Source organism: Onychostoma macrolepis, chromosome 08 (assembly GCF_012432095.1).
Source record: "Onychostoma macrolepis isolate SWU-2019 chromosome 08, ASM1243209v1, whole genome shotgun sequence".
In the NCBI taxonomy this organism is placed as follows: domain Eukaryota; kingdom Metazoa; phylum Chordata; class Actinopteri; order Cypriniformes; family Cyprinidae; genus Onychostoma; species Onychostoma macrolepis.
Window position 1 is genome coordinate 3,337,259 of NC_081162.1, and position 23,749 is coordinate 3,361,007.

Consider the following 23,749-nt stretch of genomic DNA (forward strand, 5'->3'; position numbering starts at 1 on the left):
TTTGTTCTTGTGCTATATGAAGTTACAGACAGACTACTTTCTCCAAAATGCATTTCACTCTCAATTTCAAGGTCTTGCCCTCCATACTGATTCAGTCCAAACTCATTATCTGTATAGTGCTTGAAATACTTGACAAACACCACTGCAACTAGCTTCCACTTTTGCGTGAAGAGTCAAGTGCAATAAAGAAGCAGGTTCAACTGGCTGCTTCATCTGCTGAAGTTTCCACGTGGGGCTATTCAATTAATCACCAAAGTTTTGTATTATTACAATTGCGAATAAAATACCAGCTAATCCAGCAACATGTTTGCCCATTCAAAAGCATAACAAATGTTTATTGCTGTCAAGATGCAGCAGATCCAGATTACGTAACACTGTGCCACTAGAGTACAGAAATAGAGGTCAGATGATTGCTTGAGGAACGCACCTGTTGGCACATTTGCATTATTTTCCGAGGTCTGGTGTTGACTGGATTGATCTGGTTGAGGATGAGAACATCAGTTACAGCCTGAACTTAGCTCTCAGCATCTGAGGCCATTTTCTTCTTCTTTGTTTTCCACTTGTTCATTTTATTGATTTTTTTTTCTTACAGAATCAGATTTTGTTGTCACGACAATTTCAACTTTGTTTTTTAAGTTATACAAAATTCAACTAGGCAAATTATAAATTTGACTTGTAATTAAACTTATACTTAACAATTACAAACTGCAGTTGAATTATCAGCTTGTTTTTTTTCAAGTGTAGATTAAAGTAAAAAGTTCAAATTAAAGTTAAAGCTTTTAAAAATCACTGTTTTAAATAGTAGTTGAATTTACAGTAAGCTGCAGTCTATATATCTGCAATGTCTAGTTCCAGTTTATTTTATATTTGCAATTTTTACATTTTTATGAGGTACATTTTTGAGGTAAATTTTTTAGGATTGTTTTTTTTTTTTTTTTGAACCTTCAACTTTCAGTCAGATCAGCATAAAACATTATTTGAAATTACTTGTATTTGAATTTGTGTTTATTTTTTTTTAGAAGTGTTGGTCTGTGTTCAGAACAGAATACTTACAGCATATTGCTATATACTGTAATCTGCAGTAATAATAATGTTATATGAACAGTAGTATGATACAGCATTGCCACATCACCTTATTACATTGCCAGATACTTCAGATTGATAGACAGACAGACAGACAGACAGATAGATAGATAGATAGATAGATAGATAGATAGATAGATAGATAGATAGATAGATAGATAGATAGATAGATAGATAGATAGATAGATAGATAGCATTGCAAACTACATTGCATTGTGGGATATAGTATTTATGTGCAGTATATTCTTCGCATTTTGAAAAGTGTGAATGATACGATTCAGTACTGTACACAGTGTGTGTGTGTGTGTGTGTGTGTGTGTGAAATATGGTATAATGTCTCCTCCCAGTGGTCAGACTCTTAAATGTGAAATTGAGTCTTATGTTGTTTGCATTTGACTGATTAAAAACCGTAAAATCAAAGTCTAAAAGTTGGATAAATTGTTTTCTTCGTTTGTTTTTTGATATTAAGCTGATAGACATATAGTCATTCATTGTACAGTTGAGATAAAGTTCACTAAATTGACCTCATATTATTTTCAATAGTTTGTGAGTAATAAATAAATAAATAATAACATAAATGAATTATGATTATTATGATTAATTCATATAACATGAATGTTGAATTTTTTTTTTTTTGTGTCTTGGCATTGCTTTTGCTTTGGGCCTTGTGTGTGTGTTATATATATTGTACCTTGAGTGGCTTGTCCGTCAGCCAAAGTAATTACCCCCAACCTTCATTTAACTGGAACACAATAGCTCTGGGTGCAGGCCTTTGTCATTTAAAGTCTCTGAATAAGGGCTTTTCCATCCCTAATCATTCATCATGTGCGCTGGATTTCTCTCTCATTATCTGCCACTTCTGCTAATGGAGATGATTTGCTCAGTGTTCTTTGAGGATCTGGCTGAGGACCGTCAGATACTATAGGCTGAAATTAAGGGGAAATCACCTCACGGCTTTGGGTTATTGCATTTCACCTACAGTGATTTCCAGGTGCAGTAAAAAGCTGATACTGAGGCTCCGATTAGGAAATTTCGCTCCTTTGTGAAACGCTGCAGAATTGAGTCATAGACCAATATGGGGGTTTCAGGGGCCCGCTATCTACTGTAGATGGTGTATGGTGATGGCCACTATAATGCTGATAAAAATAAATTTATTTTAATGATAATTTAATTCAAATTTTAATTACTGAAATGAACTTATTTCACCCAGTATTTATTCTAAATTCATAAAATAATATTTGTAAAATATCTACATTTTTAAAATTGAGAATGTTTCTTATTAGAATGTTTATTAAAATATTTATCACAACAACAACACCTTATTTGTATATATTTCCCTAATATATACAATGTAGAATTTGGTCAAATGCACAAATAAACCGACACCTGTTAATTTGTAGTATTTAAAACCAGTGTAACTCACTTTAAATTGATTGTCACAAAAAAAAAAAAAAAAACATAAATAAATTAAAACACGTTTAACAAAAGACAGATGTGATCAAGAACACTATACAGTATCCATGAAAACACAAAAAAACATTTTTATTCTATGAAATGAAAACAAAAAACAAGAAAGTTCTGAAAAACTGAACAGTGGCAAAATTAAATCAATAACATCAATAACTGAAATATAACAGAAACATTAATAACACTGGGTTGAGACAGGTAACTCTGAACATACTTGATAACTATTCTCACCTTACAAATAAAATATTGAAAGAAAAGCTAATAGCTGCCTCTCGCCTAAACATTTAATCCTGTTTTTTAAATTATGTGAGGTTTCATAATAAGCAGCATTATTTTGACAGTAGAAGAAGATGAAATATTATGGCAAATTGTAACAGCGAAACCACACAGATGTCTTTCCTCCAAATTGAAACTTTCCAGTTTCAAAACGTTTTAAAAAATGTTCTTCAGGAGCATGAAAATCTGAGTTTTGTGGTTTGAAAGCAAGTAGCTACAAATATGGCTACTAGTAAATGCCTAAAATATCGTAACAATACATTTAGATAACCATATATTAAAATATATATATGACCAATATAATTTCGTTATTGATTTAGATGTATTAAAACACTGGAAAAATACAGTTTTTTAAAGGGGAAATATAAAATAAAGTATATTTGAAATATACAGTACAATAAAGGGCCACATAGCATACTGCACACTCATACACCTTCATACAAAATCACAAAAAATATATTGTGCGCATTATTTTGTTCACTTGGACAGTGCAGATCAGCTGTGTGACACTGCGCCAGGAAGCAGAGAAGTTTTATCGTTGTGTTGGCCATGTGGACGTTCCTCCGTCTCCTGCTCCCCCTGCAGCGCCCCCACCATCGATCCCAGCGTCCCGAAGCTGCTTGCGCAGTTCTCCACCTGTGCAGAAACGCACAGTGTGACCTCTGACCCCTCCAGTTTGGGCAGGACTTCAGGTTGAGAGGCTGGTGTGATACTGTCACCTATACTCTGGACAGTGATGCTGGACTGAAAAATGTGGTGCAGATGTTGTATTAATGTAAAGTCTAATCACAATGCAGTAACAGCTTCTGCAATAACGATAAATGTAAATATGTATTATGGCAGAAAGAAAAGTTGCATTGAGTCCAAACCAGGCATGATGTAACAATTTTTTGACAAGCTACGCTCTTAAAAGTAAAGGTTTATTGACATCTATGATTCAATGAAGATCATCTCGGTTACGTTATGTAACCCTCGTTCGAAGGAGGGAACTGAGATGTTACGTCGACACTGACATTAGGGGACTCACTTGGGAGCCTCAAACACCTCTGAGCATTAAAAGCAAATGGCCAATGAATACTGGCGAGTGGCAAGCCACTCCCTGTCCACACGGGTATATAAGATGGCGGCATGCATCCACTCATTCAGATTTGTGCTGAGAAGCCGAGAAAGCATCCCGGCATTCAGCGCAGTTCAGGGTTGTGGCATGAGAGATGTAACCTTCACAGAATGAGGTTTATGTAACATAACCGATACGTTTCCCTTTTAGTCAGTCACATTCATCATTATGGTGGCGACATACACTTTCAGTGGATGGGGAAAGCCTCCGCTCCAACTTTTCTTGCAGGAAGGAAAGCACAACACTGACCGTGCATATTTGGGGGTTCTCTCACCGAAAGGAACACCAGTCAACAAACAGACCCCACCTCAGAGTATAGGCCTGACTTGTAAAGGGGGCTCTAGCCTGAGTGACAGTTTCTATCACAGCCTGTGAAAGGCCAGTGAGGTCTGCCGCATCCCGTCCAGAAGCCAGACCTGCAGGTTCCACAGATCGGGACGTGGGTGCCAGATAGTGCCCTGCCCATGAGAAAGGAGAAGGAAAGTCATGGGGATTTTCCAGGGAGGGGCTGTTGCAAGGAGCATGAGATCGAAAAACTAGGTCCGGGTGGGCCAGTATGGATCAATGAATGAATAAATGAATGAATAAATGATATACAGCACTTTCATTGTGTACTGCTGTACACCCAAAGAGCTTTACAATCATATGCACACCACCAGTGTGCAGCATCCACTTGGATAATGCGATGGCAGCCACAGTACAACGCCGCCAGTGCGCTCACCACACCAGCTACAGGTGGAGAGAAGAGAGAGTGATAGAGCCAATTCACTGAATGGGGATTATTAGGAGGCCATGATTGATGAGGGCCAGTGGAGAGAATTTGGCCAGGGCACCAGGGTTACACCCCTACTCTTTACGAGAAGTCCCATGGGATTTTTAATGACCACAGAAAGTCAGGACCTCGGTTTAACTTCTCATCCTAAAGACAGTGCTTTTTACAGTATAGTGTCCCCATAACTATACTGCTGGCAGTGGGAGGATTCCTGGGAAGCAAACAGGCCTACCTGGGCTTCCCTGATTCGACTGCAAATTAGCTGGACCACCTGGGGATGGAGTCTCCTTGCCTTGCAGCAGTGGATTGAACGGGCAAAGAGCAAGCAGTACTGCCAGCAACTCGAGTCAATTGATATGCCACCGCAGTTGAGGTCCCATCCAGGAGCCCGAAGCTGTGTGCCCGTTGTATACAGAGTCCCAGCCCATCCTGGAGTCATCAGGCAGTTGCTCATTCGTGAGGCACGCTGTCATGTTGACCAAGTCCAGCTCCATATCTAGAAAAGAGATGCTCTGCACATGGGAGAGCTTGTTCTTTTCCCAGTTGACCCAAAACCCCAACTGGCTGAGATGCTGAAGCACCAAGTCCCTGTGCTCACACAACAGATCTCGCAAGTGATCTAATATAAGCCAGTCATCGAGATAGGTGAGGACTTTGATGCCCTTCTCCCGTAGTAAAGACAGGGCACCTTCCGTGACCTTTGTGAATATGCACACAAAGGAGACAGGGAGTCTCTTTGGGAGACAGGGACAGCCCAAAGAGGAGGACGTTGTACTGTTATCGTTGTACTGTCTTCTTGGGTATGATGCAAAATGGGCTGTAAAACCCTGATTTCATCTCGGCTGGAGGGACAGGCTCTATCCCATCCTTTACCAAGAGGAATGTGATCTCTGCACATAGGACAGGGACATCTCTGTCTGTTATCAATGTAAAGAGGATGCCCCTGAACCTGGGAGGGCGTCTGGTGAATTGAATCGCATAGCCGAATAAAATTGTCCAAATGAGCCAGGGAGATGAGTTGGGGAGCGCTGGCCAGGCCCCCAAACTCTGTGCAAGCGGCACCAAGGATTCTCTGAATCCCGCAACCTCTTGCATGGCAAAATAATCTGTCGAGACTGACAATGAGGAAGCAGAGCGTCGTTTACTGTCTCAAGCCGACACGTCTGGCCCAGAGATGAAGGAAACTGCACTTTTATTGAGAATGTGGGTAGTGAGTGGCCAGCGGCAGGATGGTCATTCTTGGTGACCGTAAGGAGTGTCATGCTAAGGCAAGATGTGCTTAATGGCCTCCATCTGCTGGGCAAAGTCCTCGTCAGTGTTGCCAAAGAAGCCTGGACTGGAAGACGTCTAGCAAGCGAACTTTGCCGGCGTCATGCATCTCAGCCAGGTTCAGCCAGAGATGGAGCTCCAAGACTACCATGGTAGACATCACCTGCTGAGGGACTGCACCATGACCTTTGTTGCCTGTTGGGCGAGGTCAGTCACCGTGCTCCTGAGCTTGTATTTAATACAGTTGAATGTGGATGGATATTTTGAAACTGTGAGTGTTATCTATTGTTACAGAACAGAAATTAAAACCAAATGATTAACGAAATGTCTTAGCAGAAGTGGCTGGTAAGGACAAAAATCTAGAATCACATTGTGACACACTGGTTAGGACATGGTGTTCAGAATAAATTTACAGACTACTTTAGACAGACACTTTAGGCTCTACAGTATCACGCCACCACTGCAGTCCAGAAAATTATGGGGCTCCTCCCCATTTATTGATCATAATTTGACAAAAATCTTGTTAAAACCACATTTAGACATTCTACTAACAGTAAGTAACTTTGCAACTACATGTCAACTGGCAGTCATTAGAGTATTAGTAGACTGTCTGCTTAATATCTGCTAACACTTTAATGGGTCCACAACATACAACATACTGACTATTAGAAACTTTGCAAGTATATGTCAACTTATTCTACTAAACCTAAACCTACCTTACTGAGAGTTAGTAGACATGTAGTTGACATGTAGTTACAAAGTTACTTATAGTTAGTAGAATGTCTAAAGTGGACTATCGAGATAAAGTGTAACCTTTTTTTTTCTTTGCTCAAAAAGGCTTTATTTATTTGAAAACAGAAATGTAGTGAAATTTTATTACAGTTTAAACTGTTTTGTATTTGAATATATTTTAAAATGTAATTTATTCCTGTCTTCAATGTCACATGATCCTTCAGCAATCATTCTAATATGTTGATTTGCTGCTCAAGAAACATTTTAGATTATTATTACGACTGAAAATTGTTGTAATATTCTGTGGAAACCATAATTTTTTTAAAGGATTCTTTGATGTATAAAACATTCAAAAGAAAATAATTGAATTTATATACACACACACACACACACACACACACACATGTTTGTTTTTGTGAAAAGTGGGGACATCCCATAGGCGTAATGGTTTTTATACTGTACAAACTGTATGTGCCTACACCAACCCTACACCTAACCCTACCCCTTACAGGAAACTTTCTGCTATTTCACATTTTCAATACACTCCATTCTGTGTGATTTATAAGCGTTTTGAAAAGTGGGGACATGGGGTAATGTCCTGAAAAGTCACCTTCTCCTTGTAATACCTTTCATACCCTTGTCATTATACAAATCTATGTCCTCATTTGTCACAAAACGCCGCACGCACACACACACACACACACACACACACAGTATAGTAACAATAAAAGTCTTTACCACCAGTTGATGCTTCCTTGCTGAATAAAACTGTTCAATTCTTTTAGAAAATCTCACTGACCCCTTTGAACGGTAGTATATGTTTCAAAAGTAAAAGTAGTAGAAGTTGAACACTTACATTCTCTATCGACACGTTGCTCCCTACAGGGGTCTTTTTCTTTCTTGAGATATTGGGGTTCCAGTGACACACCAAACTGTCATTCTGAACACTGTAGTTTTTGTGACCAATCAACCAGTAAGTGTTCATTTTTCCTTTTCCCTGAAAACCACAGTAATGTCACATTAAGTTGTTGCATTTTGATGAAATATTATGAAGACAAACCTTTTATTAATCTTCTGTGATAACTTCAACTCATGATATAAGAACATACAGATAATCCAACAGGAACATGGTTGTGGTTTCAACGGCTTAGCATATAGTACTTTTATAGATCTGATTCTCACCTTTACTTCAATCTCACCGCGTAACTGCAGTTCATATGCATTGTCCTTCATGAGTGCCAGGTATGTAGCAGAGCTTGCATGAATCTTGTGTGCTAAAGACCAGATCAAAGAAACATTAATGTTCCCCTGTTATGCAAAATGGCCAACGAGCAGAAGCTACATTGGTGCTGAGGTGAAACTCAGACAGTGTTGTTAGCTTAGCCGCATGCTAATGTCATGCCTGAAATGGAGGCTCTCATGAGCTCAGTTTATAACATATGAAGGAATATGATGAGGTCTCTATGGTGATGTTGTGAGTGAAAATATTCAGGACCTCTGCATTGGAGGAACAAAAAAGATCAAGATTAAAAGGCTGCATATGTTAACTAGACAGATGAACGTACGCAGGCTGGTGGACTCCATCCGAGAGGCCGTATTGACTGTGTCTCCAAACAAACAGTACCGCGGCATCTTGTACCCAACAATGCCAGCTACACAAGGACCTTAAGTAGTATGAGAGACATGAAAGACAACACTGTGAATTACTATAAACATATTTATATATCATATATCAAATCTATTGTTATTTCTTATTATTGTTGTAGTCTTTATTACATTAATGCTAACTATCATTAATAAAATATTGGCAAGATTTTAGAAAAGCTGCATTATGACAAATAAGATCGGGGACGTTAATTAGGAAAGCAAATATGGTAAATTTTAATTTCACACTGACTTTAAGTTACAGGTCTAAGATGTAACGTAACAAAATTATTCATGTATTCATGTTTTAGTCATTTACTATGTGGCACCTTTATTATTAATAAATCTTTTTTGTGTAAACACAGGATACAGACACACAGACCTGTGTGTATGCCGGCTCGGAGCTGAAGGCGTTTGTTAGGCATGTGAGGTATTGGCACCTGTCTGACCGCAGCCACCAGGTCCAGAGACATTTTAGCGATCTCATCTGCATGTCTGTCTCCGTTTCTCTCTGGCAGTCCACTGACCACCATGTATGCGTCTCCTATAGTCTCCACCTGTTTCATTCAAACACAGACGCTCAGTAAAGACATACTGTATGTGTTTAATCTAGCTGCAGAGTTCTTCATTACAGTACATCAGCATTAAGAATACACCTTTAAACTTACCTGCTGAAAAAACAAACAAACAATAGAACCATCACAAAAAATTCTAATGGTTTCCACTACAAATACCATTACAAACATTACAAACCATCAACTTTTAACCATTAAAACTATTTTAAAAAATTTTTTTGTAGTGTGTTTTGGGACATATTCCATTAGGATTTATTGGTTTTCACAAGCCACCAATAGAAAGCGACCAATTACCAGTAGAGAGACCCACATGGTCCATTACAGTTTCCATTAAAACCAATACAATTCCCATTATAACCAGTAAAACCATTAAAAAATTTGTGATAGTGTCTATTGTTTTTTTCAGCAGGGTTGAGATACATATATAATCGGGTATATCTTTTGTAAATACTGAACTACTGTTCAAAAGTTTGCTATTGGTACATTAATTTAATGTTTTTGAAACAAGTCTCTTATTCTAACCAATGCTGCATTTCTTTAATCAAAATACAGTGAGATATTATTGCAATTTAATATATTTGGTATTTTAATATTTTAAAGTTTAATTTTCATTACTCCAGTCTTCAGTGTCACATGATCCTTCAGAAATCATTATAATATGCTGATTTGCTGCTCAATGTATATATATATATATATATATATATATATATAAAACACTTGCACTGCACAATATTTTTTGTATAAACAGTGATGCATTTTTCAGGATTCTTTGATGAATACAAAGTTCAAAAAGAGTGTAAAAGTGTAAAAGTATTTACTGTCACCTTTGATTAATTTAATCCTTGCTGAACAAGTGTTATTTCTTAAAAAAAAAATAAAATCTTCTCCAAAATTTTTCTTTAGAAGTTTTGTAATACATCATTGCACCAATCAGTATAAGATGTATTATTATTTTTTAAGGGTAATGTGAATTTGGAGTCACAATTAAATAATACTACTAATAAAAAAGTTCCTAAAAACTGATTGTAAAAATGTCTGGGGAAAATGTTCCTTTGAGCACTGTAAGCATAACCTTAGCATAAGACAGATATGCTGTGATGATTTGCTGTATGATAATTCATAGAATTTATGTGTGATTGATTATGAGTTTCAGAGTATGTTGATACCTTGTAGACATCATAGGAGTCAATGCGAGTGTCGAAGCACATGTAGAGGTTATTTAGCATCTCAACAACCTGTAGTGGAGTGCAGGAGGCTGATATCACAGTAAAACCCACAATGTCTGAGAAAAAAATAGTCACCTGGAAAATAATATGTGTGTTAGTTACTTCCTAGACACAATTCCTGGCATAGCTAATCAAGAAAACCACAACACATTTTTTTTGGCGTGCTGCTATGTAGTTTCATTGGCATTGCTATTCGGTCCCACTTTATATTAGGTGACCTTAACTACTATGTACTTACATTTGAATTAATCATTTGGTACAATGCACTTATTGTGTACATACATGTTTTTACATTTTACTTATATTTTTAAAAATACCTATATATACTTACATCTGTAATTAATTTCTGTAATTACATTTATAATTACACTGTTGAACCATCCCTTACACCTTAACCCACCCTTAAACCTACCCATACCACCAAACCTGTCCCTAACCTCACCTGTATCCACCTCAATAGCTGCAATAGTGTTTTGCAATACAATATGAACACAATAAGTACATTGTACTTATTTTTTGATGTAAGTACATAGTAGTTAAGGCCACCTAATATAAAGTGTAACCTGATATTCATCCACAGGTGAAAATCTGCTCAACTTCATAACAAACTGCAGGATTTGCAGCAGCATTTATTTTTGGAGCATGAACGGCGCAGGATGCATTAGATGCAAGTTAAATGCTGAGCACCAGGGATTTGTTCATATCACTAACCCCTAAGTGCAAGAAATAATAATAATAGCAAGTAATAAATGTAATAAACAAGTAATAAACCGCTAATAAATGTAATCTGCCATGAATCTGTTATGTTTATTTATCTTACACATACTTAGCACACACTGTAAAACATGTTAACCTGCAATTATTAACTTAAAGAGCTATTTCTACCTGATTTAATGCATATAAATGAGTTTGTTGTTATAAATTAATGTATTCAGTGATTTGACTCAAATAAAACCAGCTATTTTACTATTTTAGATGTTACCGTTTTTAGATTACCATTTTTTTTTCAGTGTAGATATTGTGTTGCTATTATGAAATGTATACTCGTTCTGCTACATATGTCTATTTCTCCAAAATGTCTAGTTTCAAGTGCTCTAAATCTAAGGGGACAGGCTTCAGGTGCACAAATTGCTCTTACAGACATGTGTCATTTACCCCACTCCCTCGTGAGCTGTTTTATCTCCTGATGAATATGGAATACCATAATTACAGGCAATTACTACAACAAAAAGAACAAACAGAATGGCAGCATGTGCGCTTTTCTGACACTGCCATCTTGCCAACATCCCTGATGAATATGCTTGTCTTTTTAGACATAAGTTTGATTTGTTAAATAAAACTATATGCAGAAATAGAAAGCTTAAAACCATGTACCTTCTCATAACTCTCTGCCTCTACGTGTTTGTGTTGGCGTAGCTGCTTAACCACAGATTTGGGCAGCATCTGATGAAGGAGATCTTCTGCAAGACGTCGTTCTCTCTTCAGGTCTTCTGTCTTCTCCCTGAGGCTCTGAGCGTAGTCCTGGATCCATTCTGTCATTTGTTTGAAGGAGAGCAGCACTATGGGGTAAATGAGACAGGCGATGGCAAGCAGGCAGATCTTCAGACTGATGCTGGACGAGATGTCTCTGGATTTCAGTTTCAGAGCCCATCCAGCTCTGGCATGAAAGCATCTCAGCGTGTTCTCCAAGGCCAGCATCAGCTCTGTGGATCCATTGGAAGTTGTGGCAGTAGAGAAGATTAAATCTTTTATATTACTCTGGTTTAGCTCTAAATTTTCCATCCAACAGTTGTGGAGGTTTTCAGACATGTCTTTTATGACTGACATGAGTGTTGTTGCATGCCATATTTCATCTACTTTATTTTCCCCTGTTATCCACTGATAGTTCAACTCCTGGACAGTTAAAAGCAGTTTCAGAGCAAGGACATCTGTCCAGTCTATGTTGCGTTTGAGGAAACCAATGTCAACATCTCTGATGCCCCATGCATTTAATATCTTCTCAATTGCTAGAGTAAAAACTGTGGTTTCATTAGCATCCATTAACTCACCTCTCCATGTAGCATTGAGAAACTCTGAAAGGTTGGATTGAAGATGCTCACAAAACTCAAGTAACTCAGCACCACAGGGCTGACCCAAACTGTCCATATCAGTACTAGAACAACAACGGTTAACTGTGAGCATTACCAATGACCAGGAGCTGAGAAAGCTTTCTTGCTTGACATTATAAACTGTATTCTCTCTTGTTGAACTGAGGTTTCTTAATGTTTGGAGCTCCATAACGAGTCTGAGCGTAACATTTGTCCTACAGCATGTAAGCTCTTTAAGTGAAACTTCAGTGGCTTGCCATTGAGCCAAAGATGAGTTGAAGTCCATGGTCACAGCAGAGAGAAGAGCCAGGAAAGAGATTACACAAGCGATCAGGATTCTGCGAACAGTTCGGCTGCGACTGCCACAACTGAGTAAAGACAGCCTGTGAAAAGAGCGTAAACAAAACTCAGTCATGTATGGGGAGTATTTAAGTATTTTACTTCATGGTTATTGATGAACTAAACCAGTGTTTACTCTGCTACGACATCCACTTAACATCATCAAAATACCAACTGATTAAATATATTGCAAAAAGGGCTTGCAGTTCTGCATTTTAAATGTAACTTGGGTTTCTAATACTCAACCACATCTTGAAATAAAATTAAGCAGACAATTTGGCGTCCTGTTTGTTAATATGAGTTAACAAACATCTGTTATAGTTAACAGACATAAGTTAAAACCAGAGCTGGGTAGTGACTGAATTTGCTTCTTAATTTGGTGGGAAAAGCACCCCTCATGCAATTAGACCATGTATGAAACAATCTTTAATCAACTCACAAACCCGTTTAATGCATTTTATGATGTTGATATAAAAAAGGGGAATACATTTTCTTTCTCTTTGCCTTTTTTATCAATATGGTACGTTTACTAGTACGTTTAAAACAAACAAACAAAAACAAATATATATTCTAAAAGTAATCAAAAAGTAGTCATTATACATTACTTAAAATGACTACTTTTGATTACTTTTAGAATATATTTTTGTACGCCAAATAAAAACGAAAACTCGTGATATTGATACGCAAAAACGGACTTTGGCATGTATATGATACGCATCCACCCCACAACCCTAATCCTACCCATTGCGTAGCATATACACGCCAAAGTCAATCTTTGCGTATCAATACCACGAGTTTTCGTTTTTATTTGGCGTACTATTTATAAGTACTTTCATGAGACCGGGCTCCAGTCATCATGTAACCTGTCATCAGTAATGGCCTAAATTTGTAAGTAATCTACCAAACTCTGGTTAAAACGCATGATAAGGGGTCCTTCTATTAATAATTCCCTTATTCGCTTTAAATTCAGAGAGTATTCGTTTTATATAGGCTAATAAATTAACAGCAGATTGTCACACCGTATTAACAAATATTAACGTAATTGATAAGAAATATTAACATTAAACACATTTTAATCATTTCGCTAAATGACTACTTGTTACTACAAATAGCATTTATTTTTATTTATTTATTTTTTGTAAATAAATACCGTAACTGTTTGTTACCTGCAAGCGTCACATTCTGCTTCTGGCTCCTCTTTGTTTTGGGGTGAGATCTTCTTTCGGGCTTTATGTCTCCGGCTGTTGATTCTAGTTAAAGTGCCCTTCAGAGAGGCCGAAGACAGGGTCCCAGACGCGAAACAATCCTTTTTCATGTACTCCAGCGATGACATGAGATTGCCCTTGTATTTCAAACTACTTTAACTTAAGTCTCTTGAGGCAATATCCAAATCAAACGCTATAATATCATATTTGACCGTCTTCTTTTCCTGAAAATAAGCTCATCGTGTGAGTGTGTGTGTGTGTGTGTGTCTCTGCTCGTCTTTGATGTGCAGTTTGATGCAATATGTGACGTAGTTTTAATTGCTGGGTTATGGTTGCTACAGACAGATGATATTTGATTAATCACATTTTTTTCTTCTTCTTACTGACGTGTAGCCTACATGTAGGCTTCTGTAATGAACATTTAAATAATGTTATTCGTCTCTTTTATTCATCTTTGTTCACACTTTCTTTCCTCGCGCTCGTTACGAAATTATTCATCACTATTCGTTTAAACAACTGCCAACATGTACACGGAAATATCATTCATAACACATTACTAATTGGAGGTGAATGAATGAATGAATAAATAAACAAACAAACACATCTATCTATCTATCTATCTATCTATCTATCTATCTATCTATCTATCTATCTATCTATCTATCCATCTATCTATCTATCTATCTATCTATCTATCTATCTATCTATCTATCTATCTATCTATCTATCTATCTATCTATCAAGAATAGGCCTAATGTTTTGCACCGGGAATGTTTTGAATGTCGTGCAGCTTTCTGGACTAAAATAAAGGATTAAAGATATTAGGCAATTATGTGTTAATGACAGGTATCACTTAAACACTGCAAACGCTTAGCCTATAGTCAAATATATTTAATAAGCTATGATAGGCTATATTCCATAAAGTTTAATGCCATTCGTAATTTACTTGATCTGTTAAGCATAATGCAATATGATTGTTAATGTTAGTAAACTATTAACATTTATAGTTAGCAAATTATATGGTTTCAGTAAATTACTTTTATTTTCTTAAGTAGGCTAAAATAGTTGCTTAGGGCGCCTTTAGTTTGCACCTGCAATATATTAGCCTATAAATTAACTGGATCTGGAAAATATTAATTCTCCTTTTCACAGCCTACTATAAATGCAAATACGAAAGAGAAAAGGTTTTTTATTGAAAACCGAAATTGTAATATATTTATTCAAATCAACCAAGAGAAGCATTTAATTAAGCACAAACATGAACATAAATATAAATGAATAATTTAATAACTGTATTAAAATGCAATTTTATGCTTATTACACCACACACAAGCTGTTATCAGCACATCTGCATCTAAATAATGCAAAGCTTTTCAGCAATATTTTTCAGAGTGTATTCAGTGAAATGGTTTCTCCACTGACAAAAAGTATTAAAAGTTAGCGTGGCATTTCTTGTGCACTGAAAACAAGAGTAACTTTAAAGGTTCTCAGAGGTGAGCGCAAAGCAAAATCTACTGAAAAATTCAGCAAAGCGCCATCTAGTGCCTGACAGACACCGACACTACCATGCATGCTTTTTAATGATGTGGCTGGATTTCTCACAAATACATTTGAAGCAGATTGAAAGGTAATGACGATATTTTCCTCTAATATCATTTATCTCTTTAATCTCAAATCTAACACATAATTTAGAGCTTGTACTTCATAGGATATATCACACACTACAGTTTAAATGGTAGGCTAATCAAGTTCTTCACATGTGCTTTAGTAGCCTGTGTTAGTCGACACATCAAAATAAGTGTATTTTAAAGCAATGGTTCACCACAAAGTGTACATTCTGCCATTATTTACTCATTTACATCACTTAGGGTAAAGTCAGCTAAAATGGGCCACGTTTTGGTAAATTACTTATAATCAGAGACGGACAGTAACTAATTTACTTGAGTATTGAACTTAAGTACACTTTTTGAGTATCTGTACTTTACTGGAGCATTATATTTTTCTGGAAACTTATGACTTATATGACAAATATTGTACTTTTCACTCCACTACATTTCTATCAAGGTCCTCGAAGTAGTCATTACTATGTACCAACTTCAGTGGGTGATTTTTTTTTTTTTTTTTTCAGACAGTTTATCAGTAATTACTCTTGTAGGGCTACACGAAATGATTCCCCAGCATTTTTTGAACACTGACCAGTTGCAAATGTGATATTTATTTACGACAATTTAATAAGAAGTTAATAATGTGGTATATATTAGACACAATATTGTCTGATTTTGCTAAATTGTGTTAGTGAAAATATTAAAGCCACAGAAGATCGGTTGTGCATCTCCTAATAAAACACAGGTGTTGGACCTGAAGCAGCACAGCACAGACCGTTCTGTGTGTGACGTCAAAGTACTGCGAGAGCGATTAGACAGCATTTTTGAAATTTTTGTTTTGATGTCAAATAAGTCTTGCTGTTTTTCTTTTTTTGTTAAAAAAGTGTTGCTGTTGTAAAGTTATACAGCTACAGCTGTGTTGCTGGGTTTTAAAGCAGGTTTGATTTTTCTTCTCTTTCTTATCACTCTGTATTTACAGCAATTTCACTGTCCACTGTGTGAGATCACCACCATCCTGCTTTTGTGGGTGTTAAATATATATTTTTTAACATTCTAAAAGCTCTTTATTCCAGAGATACTACAAGCTAGTCAGTGTATTCAGTAGCGGTGTAATGTATTGTAAGTTGCTGCAGAGGTATTGCAAATATTACATACAACAATAATAAAACAGTGCATTGACACAAAAAAGGAAATGTACTTTTTGTACTTAAGTACTTTTAAAAGCAAGTACTTCTGTACTTTTACTTAACTACTTTACAACTTCCACTTGTAATGGAGTAATATTTGGCCAGCAGGATCTGTACTTTCACTCAAGTAATGGAGTTGTGTACTTTGTCCGCCTCTGCTTATAATAAAATTGATGTATAAATGTATTTGTCGGCTGGATGTTTCACATAATAATATTATGATGTTGTTGTCAAACCCTAGGCTTACTGATGTGCGATATCAGTCCTCTATGAGGACCTATTGGGATAACTGTCTTTTTTAATGTGTATTGTTTTGGGTTGTATTGTGTGTTTCTTGCTAATGGACCTTGAGTCTGGAAATAAAGTTGAATTAAAATTAAATACCATCAAATAAGCTATGCATGAGATCTAATGATATTCTTATAAATTATCATGGGTCTCTTAAATATATAAATATTTTTTTAAATGTGAAAAAGTATAATTGTTTTAAAATTATAAGAGTTAGAATATCAGCAGGTACCTTCTTGAGCCACGGCGCAACATTCAGGTAAAATGGGCCAGCAGTTCAGTTAAAATGGGCCAGGTCATTTCAGCTGAAATCATTTTATTTTTAACAGTAAATTGACACTATTGTCTTTAGTGTGCCATACCAACAACACCATAAATGTATTTCATTAAATAGAAAGTTGAAGGAATATTTCATTAAACAATGCAATTAAAAATAAACTGATCATGTTATATAGGTGTGTGTTTCTGTGCATTGGTGTCTTTTGTGTGCATGTATGTGTGTGTGCTTGTCAAATATTTGTTTGTCAAACGTTTTGTTAAAGATTAGGACATCTTTGATACAAAACACAAAAACACTTGAACATTTCCTGTATACTGTTGGTCTTTACATTGCACCTAGTAAGGCCAGTTAGATCTCTTGCTGCATTCCCTTCAAAGGCAGTCTTTGCAGATATAATATATATATATATATATATATATTATATTTTAAAAGACTGTTAAGATTTTGTATGGATACATATCTAGGCCTATAAACCTATTTTCACCATCAATCTCTGTGTAAAAGTGTGTGTGTGTGTATACAGCCCATTTTAGCTGAAAAGTGGCCCATTTTAGCTTAACCAGCCATTTCTACCTAAAATGACCTTGAAGTTTTTTTTTTTAAATTAAACTTTTTTATTTGAAAGAACATGTCAAAACATTGTTCATGAACATTTGCTTTGTTGGCAAGCTTGCTTATAATTACTTTAGTACCCTTATTAGTGATGAATGAAATTGACTTTGTCAGGCTCACTTACCTTACAATTTCTCTGACAAGCTTCATGTAACACTCTGCCCTGCCCGCCTTAAAAAACTCAGACCAATCTAAATTATTGTTACATGTCAACAAGTGTTGAAGCAACAATGCAAGATCAGTTATTGTGATTGTGTGTAAAAATGTAAAGAGATACACTCTTAAAAATAAAGGTGCTTCACGATGCCATAGAAGAACCTTTTTGTCTAAAAAGTTCCATAAAGAACCTTTAACATCTGAAGAACCTTTCTGCTTCACAAAAGGTTCTTTGTGGTGAAAGAAGGTTCCTCAGATTATAAAAAGGTAAGGAAGATATGGCATCATATTATGTCTCAGTCTGTGTCTCAGTGTTTTACAGTTTTATAGATTTTTTTTTTTAAAATACAGCTAACCTTCTGTCATAGAAATGTCATTTCATTTTAGACAACAAAAATAATGTATCAAATGTTCTGGCCAAAATTTTGGCGACACCTAGTGGATGATATTTGGGAGAGGTGAATGAATAAAAATGTGAACTCTTCAAACAAAGCTATTGAGACCATCACTGAAATGTTCTGTTGAAGGCTCTGTTACAATGATAATAAATAAGTATTTAAAATGGAGTGAAGTAAAAGTTTATATATATATATATATAAACATGCATCTGTGTTCACAAACCTTTACTTCACTCCATTTTTCTATTTCTATTTTTCCAAGTTTTCTATTTTTATATGGAAAAAGTTAGACCTTTTAGAGACACAAGGCCATTATTGAAGGTCATAATTTAATTACTGAATTTAATATTTATAACTTATGCTGTCAATACTGTTATTTATTTATTATTTATTCCAATGAATTAATTATACATTTCTTTTATCATCATTCATCATAACGTATAGACCAGTGGAGTGGAATCATTTAGTCTGAATTCTATTGTTATTGTGGCATCTCATCAAATATATATAACATCCCAAAGGAATTTCTTTGGGTTTCTGTTATTTGATTGATGTCATTATCCAGTTATTCTACATCATTGTCAAATTATATTAAAATAAAATAAATAAATAATAAATAAATAACACATAAAATGTATAACGAATATTTGATTTAGTATTTTACATTAATGACACCCGTTAAAAGATAATTACAATTATGCCAGACACATTTTGTATATTCTGCAAAAATCAGATGATATCTGGCTTTACCTCAAGGTGCTTCTTGCCCCAATTTTGTTTATTTCATTAATGAAGAGAAATAGCATATAAATAATGGTTTTGCTTGATATTATTAAGAGCATTATTATTAATAAACTTAGATGTAACTGTTATAATTCAGCAGTAAATGAAAAGCTCACTATTCTTGAGGGGAGCAGGTTTATTTTATTTTATTTTTTTATTTTATTTAATTTCATTTTATATATTTAATTAAGATAATACATAGTTCTGTAAACCTTTACTTTTTTTGGTGACTGATTTAATGTCTGTAAAAAAAAAAACATGCTAGCTGCATTGCATCTTTTTTCTCATATATAAAGTGAAACGTTTCTATTGTTTGTCTAGATATCAGCTCTGCAAATTTTGAACATTTTCGCAAACAACTGGCATCCTCATTAACACATACATCTACAGCACATTATTCCAATGATTAAAAAACAGCATTCATATAAAAAGCACACAGGTTTTTATTGCATATCAATTTCATGTATAAATTCTTCATAGCATTGGAAAGATTACATTTGGTATACATATCTATTCTACAGAATTAACATCAGAATCATGTGTTTTCCATGAAATTGCTCTAAAGTACATCTTCAGTAATCACAAGCATCAAAAAGAACTTCAGAATTTCAGTATTATTCTACAATCCTTAAATTTTGTCATTATTTCTCTGCCACAAGCATATTGTTCAGTTCAATAACCATCTGCCCATAGTATTTAAGGCAGTAAACAGGACTTAAAGTCAAACCTACTAACCTAACCACATGTACAATAAGTGCATCTACAAGTTCATTATTTTTTATTGTTTTTTTTTTCTTTTTAATTTAAGATACACATTTCACAAATGGACACCATTATGACCTCTAAAACACAAGTCATGCACAACATTTTTAATAAACATAACAGAAGCAATATACAACTCATATCCAAATGAAACAAGCACCATCTATTTTCAAACCCATGTTTAAAATTAATTTTCAGACATATCAATGTCTCTTTTTTACTTTTTTGAAATACTATACACTTTTTTTTTTCTTTTTTTTTTAGAGAAACCACATTATCTATGGTTTTTGAAATGGTACGTTTGTTTGCAATGTAACAGTGGGCCAAGGACATCTGCATTGTTAATTTTTTGACCATTTTCCATAATGATTTTAACAGTGTGGGTCAATTTCTTCACCTACAGCGCTTGCTAAGTACAGTAGTATGTGACATGACTTTTCCATACTCATAATCCCATGACATCCCCAGCAATCCTATGCATCAAACAGGCTTTTTACTCAAGGGTTTGAGTAAATGATATAGTGAGGAGATACAGTATGAAATAGGTAAGATTACACAGTGCGCCACCTGGTAGTATAATGAAATACGACACTGCTGCAAGTTTTTACGCAGCGTTATCAAGCAGATGGATTCCCTGTGAAAGGCCAGTCAAGTCCATCTTGCCTGGTTTGTGTTCGCAGTGAAAACACAATATTTTCAAATAAGTTCAAAACCAACAAGTTCTTTTAACGCTAACGTTTGAATGTGTTTTGCTGTTTCATTTGAAAGCATCTGATAAAAATGAACCAAGAGTTAAAGTGCTTGTTAAAACCAGCCTTGCTTAGAAAATTTCATTAAAATCAGTACTAAGATGTGAAGGAAAGTATGAACTAGGCAGACAGGGGGTATGTGTTGGATTTAAGTGCTGATTTCAGAGAGTCCAAAAAGAAGTGAGGAGAGTATGAGTTCCTGACCAAAAAGACATTCAACCGAGAGAAGGTAAGTTTGACTCATAACCTACATATTAAATCTACTCTACACATTCATGATATGCATTCAGCTGTTTACGATTCATTCGCTGGCTTCACAGTTCAGGAGTTGGATGAGGATTCATGGATTTGGGCATCTCTCTACGCTCTTGAGAACGTTAAGTGTAGCTGCTCACCATTTGATCGTGATCCATTTATAGCCCTCGTGCTTATGGTGTCTCTTCTGGGATGCATAATATTAAGTATTTGAATTATGTAGAATTTGATATGATATTTAGGACTGGCTGATGTATATGGCTCTTCCCAAACAAATGGAACATTGAAAACATGCGATTTGAACCCAGAGATACACTGTCGACCCATTTCCTTTATGAAGATGCTTAAAATGTGTAAAACTGTCAACATATAATGCCCCTCTATTGAGTTACCTGATATTTTAGTCAAAAAGTTTTTTTTTGTTTTTTTTAAAATATATTTTGTTTTTTATTTTTATTTGTAATAAATCACGCAGTGCCTACTTTTCTAAATGGTTGAACAGATGCATCATAAACCAGACTTCATAATTATGTGCTCATAATATAAACGCATTCTTTTGCATTTCAGATTTTGGCAACTTGCTTCTCTACGAAGAGCTTGAACAATTCTGAATTTCCATGATATTTCAGTAATTTCATTCCTTCAAATGAGTGGGTAAGTAATTTTTTCTTCATTTTTCATTAATCCAAAAAAAAAAAAAAAAATTCTAAATAAATACAAGACAAACACTCATCAATGTAAGAAGCAACAACAGGAAAAGAAAAAGAAAAAAAAACAAAAAAAAAACCTACCAACAGTGGAGGCGACCACTCGGGAAAATGATTGTCAAAGAAAAAAGGGGATTATTTGGCACACAACACTCTCTGCTACCAATGGTTAACTTAGTTTGTACATCATACAACAATATTGTACAAATTTGGTCCTTCACTAAAGACTTATATTAACATTTAAGCACAGATGTGCTTAAAAAGAAACAATACTGTTTACCGAAGAACATTTCACATAGAAAAAACAAAACAAAAAAACCCCCATAATATTACTGAATGCAAGAAAAAGAGAAAAGTTTTCCAATTGCCCCACTGGAGAATAATTTAACTCTTAAAAACAAACTTTCAGTTGGGACTAAACAGCTAAGATACTTACCATAACAACAATAATTACAATGACCGCGATGCTATACACATGAACAACCGTGCTGCGTGATTTATCGTATGAAGGTTCGGCTGGGGACGAGACAAGATCGCGCAGCCGAACACAAATCTCAAAGGTTTCCCAGTGACTTCCAGCATTTACTTTTTGAGACAGTGGCTTACAAACTGCATTCAGCCTTCAGGGGAAAGTTAGCATGCTAGTTGTGGGCTAGACTTAAGTGCTTCTATTTCCATTGGAAATCAATGTTGATGTCTACCGTAATGATCTACTGTAAGACTTCGGCTGTGAGCTAATATAAAGGAAACCTTGGTACAGTGCTGTAGAAAATCAACTTGAGAATGGAATGCTGTGTAGAAACGGTTCAAATCTCCAGTTGAAGAAACACTCAACTACCCTGTCCACTCAAGCCTTCCTGGGCTTCTCCGAGAACATGGTAAAACCCTTTGAGAGCAGTCTCTGTGAAATGCATATCATTGAAAATGAGGTGGAGAGGTGATTTGAGAGTCATTCGAATGCATCGCTCCCTCTTGAATCAGCTAATGAGGAGGGAACTTGACTATAGTGGCTAGTTTCAGACAGGAACGATGCTGTATGGCTGGGATTCGGTGATTTAGTTCTTGTTTTTATGCCATGTATTAAAACTCTCCCATCTGTGATTGGTTCCTGTGTCTGTTTCACTCAACAGTACGTTCTCCTCCTTGCACGCATAGTGGTGGTTCGTCTACTGTGGCATTGCACAAGCTCTTCATGTTGGTCTCTTGCCCTCTCCTCTTTTCTCCCTCCATCTCTCGTTTGTCTTGTTGGTGTTCTCAGATGTTGTTGAGGGGGTGAAAGGAGCTCGTCTCCGACGGCCCTCCTCCCATGTTGAGCCAGGCATCCAAGGAGTTCTGGGAGGATGAATGCAGATTGGTGTTCTCAGACAGAGAGAGCATCATTGCATAAGCCTGGATGGAGAAAAGGAGGACAGTTCAATCGCAAAGCCAAAACAGTCATCATCTGTTATCAAGGGTTTGTGCATTTCAGAAGCTAGCGTGTACTGTACTCATGGACAGACAATTTATCAGTCATTATTTACTCTTTCCAAATCCACATGCATGCTATTATTGAATGCTCAACAGAAAACAAAATAACAGCATTTGGATTTGGAAGCAATGCAAAATAAATTAGACATTATTGCAATTATTTCATATAAATTGGATATGAATTCTTAAAATATCAGGAGGAATTCAAAAGCAGACTTTTTCCTGTCGATACATAATATTAAAGGACAACCGTTAACTTGTATAAAAGATAAACACATATAAGACATGTAACAAGTCCACATGAAATGTTGAGACCAGAGGACAGTATAAAGTTATAAATACGAAAAAATGAAACAGAAAGATAATAGTGTTAGTTATGTTAATGCCATTCAGTTAATATTTTTATCAATGTTGAACATTGAAAATATTATTTCTAAAACAAAATAAAAAAAATGACAATGATTAGGCAGTGCAGGAATTCCCAACTGTTTTAGTCAAAAATGGCACATTTTGAATCTGCAATCTCAATAAAAAAACAAAAAAAAAACCTTAAGATTTCTGTAAATATAATTTTATTTTTGCATTATGCATTTTATATATATACTAAATAGTAGTAGTCAAGTTGAGTGTATTATTAGCACGTGTATATGCTATAATGAATAACATATTTACTTTTAAAATGAATATTTTAATAATTAAGTATCACATT

The 23,749-nt window shown here is 35.5% G+C and overlaps 2 protein-coding genes across 16 annotated transcripts in view; both read right to left on the reverse strand.

The window, feature by feature from the left end:
- Positions 1 to 2,685: 2,685 nt before the first annotated feature.
- On the reverse strand, positions 2,686 to 14,032 carry LOC131546022 (receptor-type guanylate cyclase Gyc76C). Of its 4 annotated transcripts, XM_058785311.1 has the most exons (9): positions 13,754 to 14,032; positions 12,210 to 12,631; positions 11,536 to 11,864; positions 10,102 to 10,236; positions 8,743 to 8,917; positions 8,282 to 8,380; positions 7,899 to 7,990; positions 7,573 to 7,713; positions 2,686 to 3,570 (listed from the first exon to the last, which is right to left on the reverse strand). In XM_058785311.1, the coding sequence occupies exons 1-9, from the start codon at positions 13,918 to 13,920 to the stop codon at positions 3,322 to 3,324; spliced, it is 1,809 nt and encodes a 602-aa protein (XP_058641294.1). In that variant the 5' UTR covers positions 13,921 to 14,032; the 3' UTR covers positions 2,686 to 3,321. The 4 variants fall into 4 exon arrangements, 3 of the variants coding, with proteins under 3 accessions (XP_058641294.1, XP_058641293.1, XP_058641292.1); XM_058785310.1 differs by having other exon boundaries at positions 2,686 to 3,462; positions 11,536 to 12,631; XM_058785309.1 differs by having other exon boundaries at positions 11,536 to 12,631.
- Positions 14,033 to 19,506: 5,474 nt separating this feature from the next.
- Positions 19,507 to 23,749, reverse strand: part of prdm16 (PR domain containing 16) — a 241,007-nt gene continuing 236,764 nt past the window's right edge. For 11 of the 12 annotated variants that reach the window (XM_058785357.1, XM_058785354.1, XM_058785353.1 and 8 more), the window contains one exon: positions 19,507 to 22,962. In XM_058785357.1, the coding sequence (XP_058641340.1) occupies positions 22,828 to 22,962 (135 nt within the window). In that variant the 3' untranslated portion in view covers positions 19,507 to 22,827. The remainder of the gene's footprint in view (positions 22,963 to 23,749) is intronic. The other variant, XM_058785355.1, reaches the window with a different exon arrangement.

What these genes read in the sequence shown, in the direction of transcription:
- LOC131546022 (XM_058785309.1), bottom strand. Translation starts at nt 13,920, where the DNA reads ATGTCATCGCTGGAGTACATGAAAAAGGATTGTTTCGCGTCTGGGACC. An exon ending in GCAGAATGTGACGCTTGCAG is followed by an intron (nt 12,632 to 13,753) that starts GTAACAAACAGT and finishes CTCTTTTCACAG; the next exon opens with GCTGTCTTTACTCAGTTGTG. An exon ending in GATGGAGTCCACCAGCCTGC is followed by an intron (nt 7,991 to 8,281) that starts GTACGTTCATCT and finishes TCTGGTCTTTAG; the next exon opens with CACACAAGATTCATGCAAGC.